At 40.8% G+C, this 18445-nt stretch overlaps 1 protein-coding gene across 2 annotated transcripts in view; it reads left to right on the top strand.

Moving 5' to 3' along the window:
- GCT (RNA polymerase II transcription mediator) overlaps positions 1 to 16419 on the top strand; it is a 79515-nt gene extending 63096 nt beyond the window's left edge. For both annotated transcript variants that reach the window (XM_087378771.1, XM_087378770.1), the window contains exons 14-22: positions 61 to 384; positions 1877 to 3280; positions 9874 to 10334; positions 10491 to 10578; positions 10657 to 10735; positions 10985 to 11286; positions 12223 to 13300; positions 13649 to 14050; positions 15530 to 16419. In XM_087378771.1, the coding sequence (XP_087234897.1) occupies positions 61 to 384; positions 1877 to 3280; positions 9874 to 10334; positions 10491 to 10578; positions 10657 to 10735; positions 10985 to 11286; positions 12223 to 13300; positions 13649 to 14050; positions 15530 to 16185 (4794 nt within the window). In that variant the 3' untranslated portion in view covers positions 16186 to 16419. The remainder of the gene's footprint in view (positions 1 to 60; positions 385 to 1876; positions 3281 to 9873; positions 10335 to 10490; positions 10579 to 10656; positions 10736 to 10984; positions 11287 to 12222; positions 13301 to 13648; positions 14051 to 15529) is intronic.
- Positions 16420 to 18445: the final 2026 nt, after the last annotated feature.

Below are 18445 nucleotides of genomic sequence, written 5' to 3'. Positions count from 1 at the left end.
CTTGATGATAAGCTTCAATGATATGGGAGTATCATGACATAATTTGTGTCTTTACTGCAGGATATTATGGGATCTGGCAAGTGGGGACGATCAGGAGGAGCACCCCAAGGTGAAGTTCCTGTGCTGAAAACGATGAGGAAGAACTCCAATTCTGGTGGAGAAGTCTCAAATGAAGTCTCTAGGTCTATGCAGAACCGGACTGATGGTGTTGGTTCAGGGATGGGCCTATCTCCAAATGTGGGTGTGGGCACACCAAAAGCTGCAAGTAGTCAGGTTGGAACACCATGGGACTGGCCTGAAGATGATAGAGATGATGCAGATATTCTTGCAGAATTTGGAGATTTTGGTGATTTTTTCGAGGATGAGGGGCTCGGTTTTGGTGAGGTGAGATCACCACCCAAGTGATGTAGGGCAATCATTTTAATTGATTTTTTTCTGAGGGTTTCTTTGGGAGTTTCATGTGAAACATGTTTTTCTAATGAAGGGAATAGTTTTCGTTGATTCTGTAATGAAGGTCTGAAATATACTGGTGTAGTATTCATCATGTATTAATCATAGGCCATGGCTGATACTCCTTAAGATCTTGCTCCTTTATCATGTATTATTCTACTTCTCAGTGCTTCCTCACATGGACATACCTAGTCAGTAAGCACTATGTCCATGCACATGCTTTTAATTCCTTTGGTGATTGATGGTAAATGTTTTGATTTCAGATTCATTTGATTGATTGTCAGAGCTCAGATTGTTTTTTAATGTATATGTGTAGTATGTACTTTCTGGGTAGAGCCAGTTTCATGCCAGGCCATGATATCATTGAGGTGAAGCATGCCTTCAGGGACTGTCTATGAAAAAGTAAAGATGACTATAGTCACATGCGTATCTTTTATATAACTTTTTCTTGACAGTACTATCACCAACGGTATAAAAATCAGCAAGCTAAGCATTACCCTATTAAGATCTCATGAAGGCTGGGATTGAGGAATTGTCTTACAATCTGTTGCGAGTGTTATATATTAAGCTATCACGTTGGCTGAGGATGGGGACTTGTTTTACAATCTGTTGCCAATGTAGTAATATTTGTGGGTTTAGTTTCTGCGACATGATGCAAGCTGAAGGAAATCTGTGAGAATGCTGCAAGCCTTGCATTGGAGTAATAACACTCAAGATTCGCTACCATTCAACATGCTTTTGTTGTCTTGGATTGTGGAATGATGATCGTTCGCCAAGTGACCCGAGCTGTAGCCTCTTGTAGGCCAACCCAACGAAAGTTGTGGACCTAACCGATGCATCCCTGGTCTCTTAAGGTTCTGGTCTATTTTAAATCTGACTTACCTGAAGGCACATGTTGTATGCTAGATGTGAGTGTGGGTGTCTGGGCAATTGTGACATTTGTTTTTATGCTATGCATAAGTATAAATATAAATAAATAAATAAATAAATAAATATGCATGAAGATGGACAAACATGAAATATAAAGATAGACACATGCATATACTTATATATTTCCATTTACATCACATGTACATGTACAGGTATTGTGTGCATGCATACATGCGTACATACAAACATGCATATACATGCTGTGTTTATGTATATCTATGTATGTTACACACATATATTTATGCTTTTCTTGTACGGCCTTAAATTGCATAAAAAGAGGAAAGTATCACGTTATTTAGTTCATTTCCGGAAGATGAGCAGTGCATATGGGAAGTGGGCACTTTTGTTTGCTAAGCAAGGAGGTCATTTAAAAGCTATATATAGCTGAATTTGGAAGTTTGATATTGAATGTTTCCAGTTTAAGACTGATATACTCCATCAAAAGTAATCAAGGCACTCAAGTAATGGGTTTTTCTTGTATTCTGTCTCATTGCAGCCCCCTGGCACAGCAGAATCTCAGGCAATGATGTTCCCTCTTACAGATTGTGTGGAAGGAATCACATCTCCTGGACTTAGTTGTCTTGACTTTCAAGATCCTTTGCTTTTGCCAATTCTTGATATTCCTGTTTTAGAGGGACTAGGACAGCAGCCTGTCTTTTCCAAGGATGAGAAAATGGGGGGATTTCTCTCAGGCTTCCAGAAGGATTTCCAGAAGTCACCAGAAGCCCTCCCTGATAGCCAAAATATGGCACTCGATTCACTGCCAAAATTGGAGGCAATGGTACTTTTTGCACCTGGATATGACCCCGTGTCATTTCCAAGCTCACAAGGCATGTTTCAGAACTCGATTTTCAAATCTCCATATCTACCTAAAGCAAGGAAAATTCAAATGGATGTTTCAGGTTCATCTGATTTGTATGTATATGGTGTTAATCCACCACCTTCTCCTACAATTGAGGTATCTGGAAGGAAACGAGAACTTTATGAAAATATTTGTGATAGAGAATTAAACACAAAAAGGGTAAAAAGTTGTGGTGCAGTGAATTATATGAAAGGAACGGCATTTCCTACATCACATGGTGTGCCAGGGAGGGTGGCCTTGGAAACATCTTCACTTTTAGGAGGAAAGGCATCATTGAAGGGGAGTACATGGACTGAGATAAAAGGCTATACATACAGGCAAAGGGCTGCAGATCACAGCACCTCGAAATCTCCCAGTATAATGCTTGCAACAGATTTAGAATGTTACAGGTTACAATTGTCTCTCATCCAATGTAGGGATACTCACTTTTGCAGAAATCTATCCTCCATGTCTTTAACTAAGAGTCCTGGTGGAAACTTGAGGGAGAGTGTTTTTGATGCTGCTTACACAGCAGATTCAAGCACTCATGCAAAGATGGGCTCTAAGCAGCAACAAGAAAGGAAAAAAAAAGATCGGATTCCTTCACGCATTGCTGGTGATATTGACGAAGAGATTCATGACAGCCCTCGGGTTTCTCAAATTGGAGTGTGGCGTCCTGTGGGAACTCCTAAGCCTCAAAGGGCATCTCATACACCATGGAATGACAACAGCTCTGTGGTAACATTGACAGAGTCTAGCACTCTTTTAAACCAGGAAAATGCAACAATAAATACAACAATAAATATGAGGCTAAATCATTGTCAGGAGCTACTTGAGGCAATCCCGTTCCTAGTTCAGCAAGGCTCAGTATCTTTTGATGCAGCATTTGATGGTGACTGTGGGGATGGCCCCTTTGGATGGCTGATGTCTCAGGAACAGGAAAGACGCAAATCTGTCTGCGGTCCTGGTATGAGCCATGCAGGATGTGGGGGAATGCTCTGTGCTTCACACTTTCTTGACAATGCAGGGGTTGAGCTCTTGGATCCCATGGCAAGCGAGGTACATCTATTTCTTACTTGCATCTATATGTCTTTCTTTGAGGATGTATTTGTTAAATTTAATAAATGCACAGCCTGGATGGTCTGCAATACCTACACTGAGCCTCTTTAGGTATTGGATTTTAGAGCAGATGCGAATATAGTAAATTTGTGCTCTGATGAAGCCACTTTCAAAACTCCTTGTGTTATACAGCTTGAAAGTTATGCATTTGGCTTGTTTGTGATTGCAAATTCATGGTATTATTAAGGAAGGCAGAGCTTCTGTATTAAACAAGATTGATATCATAATGTTCCTCTGGTTTAGGATTGCTTGTCAGTCATTATTGTTTTTAAAAAGCAAGTCTCTCAGCTCGTGGTTGGAATGAGAATTGTGTAACATTATGTGTAACTATTCTAATGGATGTCCAGTAACGTTATTGGGGCTGCAATCACACCTGCTATGGGGGAAAGCCTTGCCATGGCATGTTTGTGCTTAACAGTCAATTTCTCAATTTCAGGTGTTTTGTTCAAGATTGTATTTGGCAAACTAGGGAATCCTTTGAATACACTCCAAGGCATTATGAGCAGTACGAGTCAAGGACCGATTGAGTAGATTTAGACATTGATTACAACCTGCCTACTCATAGTAACTCTCTCACCTGAGAGTTGAGTAAACAATGTATGACAACGTTCTTAACCAATCATGACCATTGGGGTCATTTTGCAGGTTCATAGTGACACAAGCATAAGTTCCTTTATGTCATTCAGCCACACTTGTTGACTTACGTGTCTGAAACATGCTATCATGAAATGCTCTATTAGCATACCTTCATGTTATGTCATCACACATTTAGATGAATATCCATGTTGTTATTCTCTTTAGATCATGCAGTAATTCACCATTTATGGATGATTAACTACTCACCATGGATATTTTTAGTAATTTTCCATGTTCTGTGGATTCTTCTTGGGAGATACTGGCACGTATTCCAGCGTGACGTAACTGGAGATCCAGATGCACAGAGGCCTTGGATGGATCCAAGGTCCATCCTTCTCACACGTTGGCCATTATTTGGACAGATGGTATTCATATGATGATGGCTATTTGGACGAGCATGCAGGGGACGTCACGACCCAAGAGGGCTATATTCCTTAGAGAATGGAGAGGCTCCCCTTTTTTCTCTAAGTCCAACGCAGGGTTGACATGGTACTTTCAGCCTCAGCCTTGGTTTATTTCTTGTTCGCTATAAGGAGCTTTTAATTAGCCCCTTCTAGGGTGTTTCTTTTCATGCTTGCGTGAAGTATTTCAGCCTTGAGCTTGCTCCTGTCGGTTTTGTTCCTACTTAATAGAAGTCCTTTTCTCGCAAAAAGAATATTGAACCAATGATTGTTCTCTAATCTGGAATATTGAGCAATGCTAATGACGATGATCATCATAAGTAATAAATGTATTTGCCAACTCCTACTTTTGTAATCTTGAGGCCATCCTCAAGCAACTGTCAACCCCATCCCAACTTTTTGTTTTTCTAAAGTCATCAGAGACAAATGGGATTAAGTAAGATACTATCCATTCTTTTCTTGGGGCAATCAGCAACAAGGATTAATTTTTAAGATAACAATGACCTCATTGGGTGCTTTGCTAAGTTGTCCTGGTTATGCATGCATTAACGGATAGTGACTGGGCTGGTTACGACACACAGGTGTCTCACATTGGCAACTGTTTCATGCTTGGCTCTTTATGTATTTCTTGGTTCAGCAAGAAGCAGCCTACAATTGCTACATCTAGTTGTGAAGCTGAGTATAGGGCAGCCTTCATATGTACTTTTGAGTGTGTTTTGCTCCGCAAGTTACTTGCAGATCTTGATGTCCAGCCAGACATGTTCTATGGTGATCTACACTGATAGCTAGAGTGCTTTGGCCATTGCGCGTAATCTTGTTTTCATGCATGTACCAAGCACATTGAGATACACTATCACTATGTTCGAGAGTGACTGTCAGTTGGAGATATACAGTTGCTACGTTCCCACGGAAGATAACTTAGCAGATCTTTTGATGAAGGCTCTACCGCGACCCAAGTTTGATGCTTTTTCAAAAAGCTTTACACTTGATACAATTTGTCATGAGATTTTGCTTTCGTTGTACTATCATAGGTTGCTATATCCGTCACGGATGAACATGTGCAACCATGGTTTAGTTGCCACATATTACTGATATGTATCCATGATACTTCAGCCATACTGTGGAGGGAGGTTCGTTGCCACTTAACCCTGGTATGGTCTTATAGGGTAGTTAGGAATTTTAGTCGACTGAGGAAGGTAGGCCAATTGGTCCACCTAGGATGCTAGGGTGCATTTGGGCCATATAAACCCATTTCTTGTACTTTCTCATGATCCATTTGCAACTATACTCTATTGCTTTGAGCTTGTTGTCTACTCCCTTGCATTCCCGCTTCCTTCCATTGCTTTGCATCCAACATCCAACGCATAACAAACTTTGACATCACCGATGGGTAAATCCATTTTAGTATATTCATTTTTTTACAATAGCATATACCCTTCACAGATCCTGTGTCATGCTGTCCTATGCTACCAATATATACTATCTAGCCGGCTTTTGGAAAGAGGGGGGGGTGGCTTGGGTGGTTCCCTCTCTGTTTAAATGTAGAGTGATAATTATACAACATACTTGAAATTCCCATTGTCATGAGCTCTGCCAATGACCTAGCAATAGCCTACTTTGGAGCCTTCTAAGGTCACGGTCACATGGACACCTCCTGGCTGCTAGCTAAGCTCCATAAAACGGGGAGAATGAACCACTATTGAGATTTCGCAACAATTAATTAAATGCACATAGCCATGGCACCATTAATCGTTAGCTCTTGTGTGCAAAATCAATAGTTAGACTATCCTAGTCATTGTGGGTGTCCCCACCATGCAAAACAGTGCGCACACATTAATTCTTTCGTTGATCGAGGTCAACCCTCTTTGATCGTGGTTAAGAACCTTGACTGAGGTCAAAATACTTTATCCTAGTCAAGCTCTCTAACCGTAGTCAGCACAAATGCTCTGGTTAACCGAAGTCAACCCTCCTTGGTTGAAGCCAAGACTCCTTGACTGAGGTCAAGCCTCATTGACCGGAGTCAATATTTTGACCAAATAGAAAAACTCTTTGACCATAGAAGAATTCTTTGACTATGGTGAAATGAAATGTCAGCTTTGTATTTTACTTGGAGTATTTACAACTTGGTGACATCCCCTCCGCCTCTAATTAGTTGACCTCAATTGAAAAGCCTCTTTGTAAATATTCAAAACTTGTGGATAATCAGACATGTCTTCATTCATTCACTTGGCATTCAATGCTGAATAATTCTTGATCTTGACAAGGTACCTATCAATTACCTTGCCCTGGGGACCCTTGCGTACCTTATGATACACAATCTGCTCTAGCTGGATCTCTTACAATTCATCCACTTCTGGTGGATCTTTCAATATAGGCTCTGGCCCTTCATATATCTTTAGAAGACTCGTGTGAAATGCATTGTGACTCTTGGATAAGATATATCGTTTCTTGGATTAACTCTAGTCTTGTGAATGGGATCTAGAACTCATCTGCTAGCTTAGTCTCAACCTTAGGTTATTCATCAGACTACACCTTAGCCCTTGAACAATACCAACTCTGGGTTAGCCTCGTATTAACTGTAACTTCAACCAACAGTGCGCCAGTCTATTCCTAAACCCTGATCTATTATTTATCTTACTTCATTGGGACTTAACCCCATTTGCCCTTGTGAAGGTAGTAATTGGGTGGCTCGAGTCGATGGCTGGGAGATGAGACAGGTTTATGTTTCACGTTGATCTATGTATGTACATGGAATTTGTGTCTATATGACCCGAGGACAATCTAAGCCCACGGTTATGGTTAGGTAAGAACTTGACAGCTCTGCTCTGCCAAATTCATGACTCATTATGGCCTGTCTCAGGCTAAATCTTGACCAGCCTTTATGCTCATTTTGCATGATGCTAGTCCATTTTGAGCAAATTACAGCTTGTCACATTCCTAGCTCGAGTGAACATTGACAGTATAGTTTCCACAAGCTCAAGTCTGTTTTTAGCTGTAATTAACCTCTAACAACAGGGAATCAGCATTAGTTTTTGCCATGCTGAATTCCTGATCTGCTTGCAAAGTACTCGGTTTCCTGTTACTGATATTTGGAAACTGCGGAGGAGCTAGCCGATATGCGGGCAGTTTGGATTTCTAAGAGAGTGGTGCAGAGGCCACCCGCGACACGAAGAGCGACCAGAGCACCCTCTATTGAGGTCAGACCTATCATAGCTTTCCTCAGAAAGAAAGAAAGAAAGAAATTTTATCAGAGTCTTCGGAAGACCGATGGGTCTATGAGACTGAAAGAAAACCTGATACGAATCACAGTAAGGGTGGAGCTACTGAAAGGAGCATCATCACCCGTGCTGAATCCTAAGTCTGATCATACATAATCAAATACATCTGGATGTAACAATGAAAAGAAAAGGACTAGAGCGGAGCGGAATCCTCCGTATGTCATGTCCCCCTGGCTGGTGCATAGCCAGTGATGGGGGAGACCGCCTGAGATGAGGGATCACTTTGAACATAGCTCAGCGAGTTTAGAGATCGAGGAGATCACGTTCCCCCCTACCACCACAGCATGAGACCGCCCGATAGATGCAAATCTGAGACATTTTCACCGCTCAGAGACGTGCCACCACGGTGCCGAGTTTTGGATTTTGAGTTCTAGTTCTAGTCTCATCCTACCTCAGATAGCACGTGATATATTTTGTACTTGATTTTGCTTGAGCTATTGAGCTTTTCTATTTCAGCATATTACTCAGCAAGGGCCTTAGCTCGCCCTTTGCTCCAGCCCTTTGTGGCTTGTATAAGTTCTTTGCCCTTTTTGGTCTGTTTTGCACTTTGTCCCATAGGCCTTGCGAGATAGCATGTGATATATTTTGTACTTGATTTTTCTTGAGCTATTGAGCTTTTCTATTTCAGTATATTACTCAGCAAGGGCCTTCGCATGCCCTTTGTGGCTTGTATGAGTTCTTTGGTGCGTTTTGCACTTTGTCCCATTGGCCCGCGGGGCCTTCTGCTGACGTTAATATATCTTTCTTTCTCCAAGAGTTTCTGTCAAATTTCTTTGGAGTCGTTGCAGCACTGATTGATTGGTTGTCATTATGTTATTCACAGACAATAAAAACAGCATATGGGACCCAAACATGGTGCTCCAAAATTGACATTATCGGTGGAGTAAACTCTAACAAAATAGAAGGATAAAAAATGCCACTCAAAATGATGCTGTACTCTAAGCAAAGCAAGTGTGTAGAAATGTTGAGTGATAAACAAGTTTAAAGGTTAAGCTACACAAGCCTGGTAGTCACAATCTTTGTTTGAATACTCATTTTCTGTTCAGTTTCCCTCTTAAGAGAATCTCACTTGATTGGCTCAAAAGAAGAGAAGAAAAGTCTCACTTTCCTTTTCCGCCATTGGCATGCTCTTCTCTCAATATAAAGGTCCAAGGAACTCTAGGAAAATTTTCAGCAGAATAAATTATCTTTTTGTCGCATGAATTCTCCTCTATTACAATGATTTTGTGGATTCTGCTATTTGTACAACCCCATGACACGCCAAGCCACATATGTGCTGAATGAGCTATCTGTTGTAAGCTTTGTCCACTTCATTCTGCTATTTCACAGATGCTGAGTACAAACAAAAACCTTCTAGGAGATGCATGAATAGAACTGATTGGTGCATAGGCTCAGGCGCAGCGAAACAAGGTGTCCTGAACTGAAGTACAATCCCAATGGTACCCTTGGAATACTGCATCCTCATGCATAGAAAGCAATACTTCAGTCAGCCATGTGAGCTTGTGATTTGTCAGAAAATTATATTGGAGTCTAAGCTGAGAAAATAAATCTCTTATTCACGTGTATGAGCTTTCCTGGTTATTCAGCTACTTGGATTGCTCTATCAATGATGCTTGCCCTGAAGGCTTATCATGAACACATAGGAATGCCTTATTTTAGTTGTTTGCACTTGAAATCACACGAATTTGTCTGGTATGGGGTAGCCCATATTTTAGAGCTCACTTTTACATCCACGTGGCACACTCTGCTCCAATAAAGGCCTGCAGCATTGCAGTGAAAATATAGTTTGTAAGTCTAGTATTGTGGTTGTTAGTTGTTTGCTTCTCATATTCTAGATTTGGCAATGATGCTGATTTTACTAGTAGTCTGATATGGTCGTTGTTAATTGTTTGCTTCTTAATTTCTTCAAAATGCTGACAATCATAATAATTAACTGTTATCTGAACTTAACCAGATGGTGATGATGTTATGGCAGGCCATCTATTAAGTTGTATTTTCAATATCATGAACACATTACAATGTTGAACACTGACAAGAGAATACGATGTATAGTGGAAAGGGAGCTTAAAAATTTTGGCTGTGTTTTGCTAACACTATCCAGTAATCCTCAGTCCTGAAAAAGTACATAAAGCTAGCTTCGCATCAAGTAAGTGCATTAATGGGCACCCTGACACACATTCTAAGACAGGATCAATACCCTCTGTGATTGTTTTTGCAGATGTCAGCTGCATCAGTAGCTTCTATACTACAGTCAGACATTCGAGCAGCCATGGCCACTGCTTTTGGGGATGCTCATTTGGATGGACCTTTGAGCCTCGGTGAATGGTTAAGGGGTCGTGCTTTGTTAGGTGATTCATTTGGCAGTGAGAGCTTGCCAAGTGATTCAAAAGAGACAGCTAGCACTGTTACGGTTGCTATAGGTGAGCCTATAACCCCGCCACAGTGCACTACTGCCCCCCCATCGGGGCTGAAGGCCTCAGCACAGGATATTGAGAACCAGGCTTGTGATGGCCATCGCAGTAGTAGTAGCTGGGCTATGGAAGGTTCATCTCTGTCAGATGATGGATGTACTAGGCGGTGTGGTCAAGATACAGGATCTATTGAGTCTGACACCCAGCCTAGCAGCAGTCGTGGTGGGCCAACAGTTGTGGCACTTCCTATGCCATCCTTACTTGTCGGGTACTGAATGAGTTATATTCTTGCATTGACAGCTTTGTGTATGGGTTCATGAGTTTGACTCAAGTGTGCTCATATGTGTTTTCACTCTGAAAAGTCCATATGCTGTGTAGAGATGTATGGCATTCAGTGCTTAGTCTTATATGTTGTTTTAGACAGGTATCAGGATGACTGGTTGAAGGTATCATCAAGCACACTTCATCTTTGGGAGAAGGCCCCATTTGAACCCTATGCAACAGCTAAGCCTGTAAGTGGTCACCAGGATTTTAATGCAAAGCATGTTACTTTTCTTTTGGCTACAAGTTGATGTTTGGTTGTTCTTTAGGTCACTTACTATGTGGTGTGCCCTCGGATAGACTCTCTTCTATGTGCAACAGCTGATTATCTTCAGCAATTGAGTGCTGGTAAGTATTTCCCTTCCTGTGATGTTTATTAGCATCCACCCTGTTGTAGAATAGGGAATCGGATGTATGTTTTGGCCATGCTTACACGTTGAATATTCCAAGCAATATAACCATATAAGTTAGTGTGCACTGAGGTTTTCAGGATTGCTGTATTGACTTTACAAAATTTGAATTTTTGGAGCAGTTGTCATGGCGTATAATTGTTTTTCCAACAAGCTTGTAAGCTGATATCCGTTGCTCTGAAAACAGTGTATGAAGCATGCAGGTTAGGCACACATGCTGCTGGTAACATGGTATTTGGACAGACAGGCTTTCCTGCAACCACTGGAAAGCATGTTTTCTCTGGTTTCATGGCGATAGATTTCCCAAGTCAAGCATCTCTAGCACATCCACACTCAAATGTTGCAAATTTATTGAGTGAATATGTTACAAGTATAAGCAAAAGTTGGAACATACATGAATTTCGCAAAGCTCTGCGGAAAGCCTGTAAGGCCCTTCCACTATGTGCAAGTAACATGGCTCAACGAGAACCTGAAAACGGACCCTGTCTGGTATATATGCATTCATATTTCGTGTGGTTGTTGTAGAGTCTCTTTGATTGCTCATTTTCTTGGGTGAAAGGAATGAGATCCATAGCTTTTATTGAAAAATAGTCAATGTTTCATTTTCTTAAACATAGTGGGGCCAACGTGATCATTTGTAATTTAAAGGTGGCCTGTTTGTGATATGGTGAATAACTGACTGTCTTAAGTGTAAGATATGAGTGCCAAAAAAGGGATGTCCACCCCGAGGTGCAAACAACAAGGAAGTTTAATATTCCCTGATGCACAATATCACAAAAAAAGATAGCCCCACAGCCAATGTTCAACTGCTAGCTGTTCTAGAATTTTCATGTATATTGCAGCTGGCTGTGTAGGGTACTCAAAGTCTCCAAGAAAATTGTGATGAAATCATGACTGTGAACCTGAATGCACCCATATTGTGTCTGTAATGTGCATTGAGAGTGATTCTAGTTAACTCCCAGAATCAACCCTTGTTGACAAAAATGGGCCATTTGGAGTTTGATCATGTGTCCAAGAGACTGACAACATCAGACTCATCCTTTGGGTGAAAATCCAGTCTGGATTAATGTATGTCATTCGCAGAAGCAAGCTGTTACCAAGAGTATTCATCATGGAGATCAACCATAACCTTTGCATCATATTTGTAGACATTGAGCTTCAATACCTATTATGTCCATGTGCAGAAATTCTTGGGGCGGAGTGATATACCCACTTGCATTGAATATGGGCTGGCAGAGAGAAGGTTAACTTGGCATGTATTGAACGTGTTTATAGAATTTATCTTATGCAATATGGTGGTTATATGTTAACATTCAAATAGACACTCTGCACCTTTTATGAAATATTATATATACTGGATTTAAAATTTGTTTTTATTTTCTATTCTTATTTGAACAACTTTTGCTTGCACTAAACTTGAAACAGGTCTATTATGTGATATGTCCATCGTCAGATCCAGATGCAATTCTTCAAACAATGATTGATGCTTGCCAAAGTATTGGGCACAATGTTGCAATGTCCGATAAAGAGCGGAGATCCACTGTTTGCAACCAAACACAGAGAGTATTTACGGCACCTGGTTCTGTGGAAGATTCTTCCATTGTGCCTGGTCAAGGTGTGGTTGGGTTTTCTACTCCTAAACTGGTTTTGCAAGTTTTGACTGCAGAAACTATTCTCAAGTCAAGTAGTCCCATCTCAGTGGAGGTTGGTCCTCTGAAGGAAGTAGCATTTACTGTATATAATAAAATTCGCCGCATACCTCGTACTTGTAGCAGTAGTGATTATTCTTTACATACTACCCCAGTAGGTAGGAGTCGGTCTTTGCAAACCAGCACAGCCATGCCTGGCATGTGGAAGGACTGCAGTACAGGACGTAGTACTGGTGCCAGTACAGCACTGCTTGGACAGGATTCACTGCTAGAATCAAGCTCATTCCGGTCTAATAGCTGGGATAACCCGTGGCAGCAGCAAGGGTCTTCAAGTGATGCCAGTTTTTCACCTGCCATTGACGGTCAGATTACTCAGGACATTCCTAGGTACCTTTTTGAACCACTGTTTATCTTGGCAGAGCCAGGTACTTTAGAGCACGGTGTTGGATTCTCTGCATCCCGTTCCCCAGGGTTTGATGAGGCTTCTGGAAATCCACATTCAGGCCTAGCAGATACCATAACAGGAACAGTTGCAGATGGTGGTACAGAGTTTGACATTGCAGGTGGAGGGACTCAGAGGGTCGCCAATCTGCATTGCTGCTATGGATGGACAGAGGACTGCCAATGGTTGATATCTGTGTGGACAGATTCACGGGGCGAGCTTTTGGATGTGCATTTGTTTCCTATGGCTGGTGTAAGTGGGCGACGGGATGGAAAAACACTTCATAGCCTTTTTGCACAAGTTCTTTTGCATGGTTGTCAATTGCTATTGATGGCTACAGGGGCAGGAATGGCAAAGTCCCGTGGAATCGTTATCACCCGCATTGGCGCATTCCATGAGCTAGAATGTCAAGGTGAATTTTCTTTTTCCGCTTATTCCCATGCAGCTAACTCAGATTCTGCTGGTTTATACTTTTTCCAGAGCTTCCAGCAGTTTGCAACAGTTGGCTGTGTTTCATGGCCATTTTCATTCAATCCTGATGGTCGCATCTTGGGATTTTGTGATCCTTTTTTTTTATAAAGAACTTGCTTTAACAAAGCTTGAATTTGATAAAATGTGATCACATCGGGTGTTGGTTTGATTCTATGGCGAAATATTGTTTTCATGAATGCAATTTATGCTCTTTACAGACATGCGTTCATTTGGGAAAATAAGTTTTTCTAACGACCTTGTTCTGGAATATACACTGTTTAATCTACAGAATGGCGGAAGGCAGTCCTTACTGTTGGTGGTGCAGACCTTAGGAAATGGCCAGTACAAATTTGGCACCAGTCTTCAGACAGCACTGGTATTGGGGGAGGCAGTAGCTCACTTCAACCCCAAGATGTAAGTACACTTTCAGAGAGAACCCTGGCCTTGGCAAGCAGCATGCCTTCCTCCCCTGGACCATCGTCTTCTTTGTTCACTTCTCGAAATAAACCTTCCAGTTTTGTAAAAAATGAAATGGGATCAAATGCCACAAGGAAACAGGGTGGAGGTGGCCACATACAGAATGATATCTACAGAGGGGCTTTCCAGCTGGTGCACAGTATTAGCTTTGTTAGTGTTATGCTGGAGCATTCTTTGCAAATTGTTGGCCTTAACGACATTGGATCTCAGTCAGGTGCGTATTTGCTTGGTGGCTATCATGAAGTTGAAGAGAAGGTTCTGTTTTGGATATTTGTCTGACAAGACATGAGGTCCAGCATGTATCTTTTGTAATAGAATTCCAATGTTGATGGTTTGTATGCTGGGTTATGGGAAGAGATGTCATGTTTGGCTGGAAGAAACAAAGGCCTGCACTTTCCAACCTCAACATACATGGCATTGTTTAGAACATAATTCATTTGACTGTGGAGGGTGGCATTGGGATTGTGAGGAGTACTGTATCTGTAGATGTCTATTACAGGGTAGTTGTAGGAGTCCATGTCCTTGTCCCAGGAGAGAAACCGCAGATGCTAGAGAGGAGCTGCAGGTTATTTATAGGAGTCACTGTTATTGTCTCAAGGAACTGCGAAGGCTACTGTCATACCTTTTGAGACGACATATTCCTCTCACTTATGCTGCATTTTTCCATCTTGTGTAATTGCTTCAATGCATAAACGTTTGCACCCCTCAGAACAAATGCTTGCACTTGCACATAGAAGATTCCAGCAGCAACAAACACTTATATGAAGGCACTTTTTCCCATTGGGTGGCCAATCTACAATGCCATTCCTGGCGTCACATCTTCTATATTGCCCCTCTTTGTCTTCTTTGATGATGCTGTTATTTTGATTTTGTCCCAGGAGAGAAACCGCAGATGCTAGAGAGGAGCTGCAGGTTATTTATAGGGGTCACTGTTATTGTCTCTCTCAAGGAATTGCAAAGGCTACTGTCATACCTTTTGAGACGACATATTCCTCTCACTTATGCTGCATTTTTCCATCTTGTGTAATTGCTTCAATGCATAAACGTTTGCACCCCTCAGAACAAATGCTTGCACTTGCACGTAGAAGATTCCAGCAGCAACAAGCACTTATATGAGGGCACTTTTTCCCATTGGATGGCCAATCTACAATGCCATTCCTGCCGTCACATCTTCTATATTGCCCCTCTTTGTCTTCTTTGATGATGCTGTTATTTTGATTTGCATGGTACCTTGGCGCAAAAATGCACCTCTCAATGGTCTGCTTCACTTATTTTCAATGTTGGAACCACCTTTATAGCATACGTTATAACTACCTAGAAGATCTTTTGTCCTCTTACTCCTGATCTATGCAACATTCTCTATTTCTATTTACAACAATTGGGCTCCCAAGGATGGTTGCATTTCAGACCTTTTTATTAAGTACCTATTGTTCCTGATTGTATTAAGTTGTTACTTGTGTAACCTGCTTTCTGGTACATGCTACATTGTAAATTTAATCATGTATCCTTTCATTGACTTGGATGGCTAAAGTTTGGATACTGTTGAATTTCCTTTAAGGATGATACAGTTCTATAATTTAGATACCCATTTGTGCTCTTCCAAGAAAAGCAGCCAATGCATTGACCCATCTATCTTCTATAGAAGCAGATATAATGAAGGTGCTGAGGTTTGCCGTGTCTTCTGAATGAACAGGTGGGTCTCAAAATTCTGTGTCTTCTTCCACCTGGGTAGGGTCAAATAGTGCAAATGTGTTATCTACCTTGGGAACAGGATTTGGTTTGGTGAAGACTCTTGCGTCAACAGTGGCTTCTTATTTGTTTGTACCTGCACATGGTCTGCGCTTCATATCTAATCTTCCGTTGCAGCTTCCAAGGGGCTGTATATCTGAATCACCTGTCATCGAGCAGCTTCTTCAAAAGAGTGGTTTGGCTTCCACAGTGGCATCTGCATTCATTGTGTCCAGAGCCACTCCCTCCATCCGGACAGAGTCAGCGCAAAGGTCCATAGAAGATTGGCCAGCAACGCTATTGGTTAGTTTGGTTGGCCACATGGGCAATACTCTCAACCTTAACACACAACAGGGACCAAGTACCGTATTAGGGAGTGATGCAACATTGAAGACAAAAGGTATAAAGTCGGTGCAAACCGAAGCTTGTGATCAAGCATCACATGCTCAAATGGTACTGGAAATACTTTCTGCAGAACTCCAAGCACTCTCATGGTTGACCGTCAGCCCAGCCTTTCCATTGAGGAGGACGGCTTTGCCTTTTCACTGTGGTGTGGTGCAGCGACTGCGGAGACTGCTGCAATATGCTAATAATGAGTTTGGTGGATTACAGGATCAGTAGTTTTTGTATGTATTTATCAATTCATTGCATCAATCATTATTGTACCAGTTTTATGCGTGTGACTGCACCCTAGTCTGTATTGGTTTATATATGCAGCAATATCTACAGATTGGTGGTGGCTATGTACAGCAGCAGAGGTGGCAGTAAATATATTTATCTTTTCATCTGTAAGTAACTTATAATAAGAGAAAGAGATCATAGTCTTTGTCCAATTTTGCGCTGTGTACATTATTCTAGCTAGAGGTTTAAGTGCAGGCATGTTTCTAAGTACAAGCAAATATATATTGTGTTTTTGAAGAATTATAGCATTTGGCTAGAGAGTTATGCATTACATTCACAGCTTTTGTAAGTGTTGTACAAGAGGTCATTATGGTGTGTTATGTCACATGTTGTTGTCTTTATAGTCAATTGTTTGGTCCTTCAAGTATACAGTCAAACATGGGATTTATAATGTTAATTTCTTATATGCGTTCAATTTGAAGAGTTATACTCCAATGGAAACCCATTATAGACTGGCCACGTTCTGGCATTTAAAAACATGTCAAATGGTTAGGTAACGTCTTTCTTGCTAGCAACTTTGAGATAACAGCAATTGATAACGGAAAGCCACGTGCAACTTTGAAGCAAAAGCTGATAGTAAAGACCTGTTATCAACTTCTGTCAGCACTTCCTGCTGTAAAAGGGAACATTACTCCTTTGGCTTAAGTAATTAGGGTGGAAATATACAATTTATCTGGTTGAGAGATCGTGTTTCTACAAATCTCCTCGAGATGGTTTACAGTCTTGTGTTTACATGAATTCTTCTTGGACATAGACAGACGGTGCTTGATACCTTCACAACCTCTGGTAAAATGGCCTTTTGATTTGGTTGAAAGAACTTTTATCGCTGCTAATAGAAAAAGAAACTCTGCAAAGTGGAACACTATCATACAAGCAGCATTCTATTTGCAGGAGCCTTGGTGGCTTACATTGTCATTAGGCGGAGATGGGTTTGCATTTCATGTTATGATAATTTTCATCTCCTGCAGGTGTTCTTCACAACATCTATTCCTTTCAAGTTTTTATATGCTGGATTTCATAACATTGGATTTTTGATTAGCTTGGATCCATGGACTGGTTAGAATCAGGCTGCAAGTGTAAATGGGATCAAGCATCAAGCCATGTTCCCTTTGCGAATGTTCAGGTGTTGCTATTTCAACTTGATGGAAGTCAATGTTTCTTCTTCAGTCGTGAACTATCTCAATGTGAGGCCTCTTTTCAATCCTTTTACAGCACTTATTTCATCTTATAGAAAAGTCTTCTTTCTTTTGAAAGAGCAATTGCATAGTACGGTCTTCAAGACACCTACAAGAACCTTGTCACTTTTCAGTAGGAGGGTCTAGCACTTGTACTCATTGGTTTAGTTTCATAATTGAAATTTCAAAACTAATCAAAATGTTTTAAAGTTTGCTTTGTTTATGCCAATGATTTAACCAGTTTATGGATCTAAAAATGATTATGTTAGCTTGGTATGATATTTGTCTCATATATTCTCTTCTCTAATCTGTAGTAATGTTATATATGGCTGGGAAGCTTCAACTAATGTATGAAATTGTAGCCCAATATCTAGAACCCCGAAAAACATTATATTACATTTTTTTCATTTCGTTAATCCCCTCAACTAGTTTCTAATTTTACTCATAATTCCGATAGCAAGCAATTATGATAGCTATCTATCGGCATCCACAATATGATTCACTCTATTTCGTGTTTTGTAAAAGAATATAGTCTCGGAGTAAGGTTTAGTACATCAAAAAATTAAGTCATTTTTACCATTTGTAATATTTTACTTCATTAAGTTTGATAAAATACTTTCAAATTTTAGATCAAAATCTATTGGTGCTTGATTCAAGACTGATTTGACCAACACTTACATGTGTGCATGCACATGCACATGTGAACATATGAGCATCCACTTACATAAAGGTCTTTGTACTAAGCTTTAATTAGAGAAAAGGTTGCAACTACATTCACATGCTAGAGGGATGGGGGGGCAACAAATCGACCTATCTCTCAGCTTCCTCATTCTCACCATAACTGCCAACACCAAGAGTATTGTTACAAGGTCGAGGAATATGAAGCATGAAATAAGGGACACAAGCTTTGGGATGTATCAATCCATTTCAAGAATGAACAATTCTATTGGAAATTGTTTCCTTGTTACTTTATTTGTGTTGTGGCCTCTTATTTTTATTTCTTTTGAGAGAGGAAAGTTGCGTGT

The sequence above is a fragment of the Dipteris shenzhenensis genome, chromosome 9 (genome assembly GCF_047967505.1).
Source record: "Dipteris shenzhenensis isolate YYH24624 ecotype China chromosome 9, Dip_SZ_1.0, whole genome shotgun sequence".
NCBI lineage: Eukaryota > Viridiplantae > Streptophyta > Polypodiopsida > Gleicheniales > Dipteridaceae > Dipteris > Dipteris shenzhenensis.
Note: the sequence above shows the minus strand (reverse complement) of the source record. Positions and strands in the feature narration are given on the sequence as shown.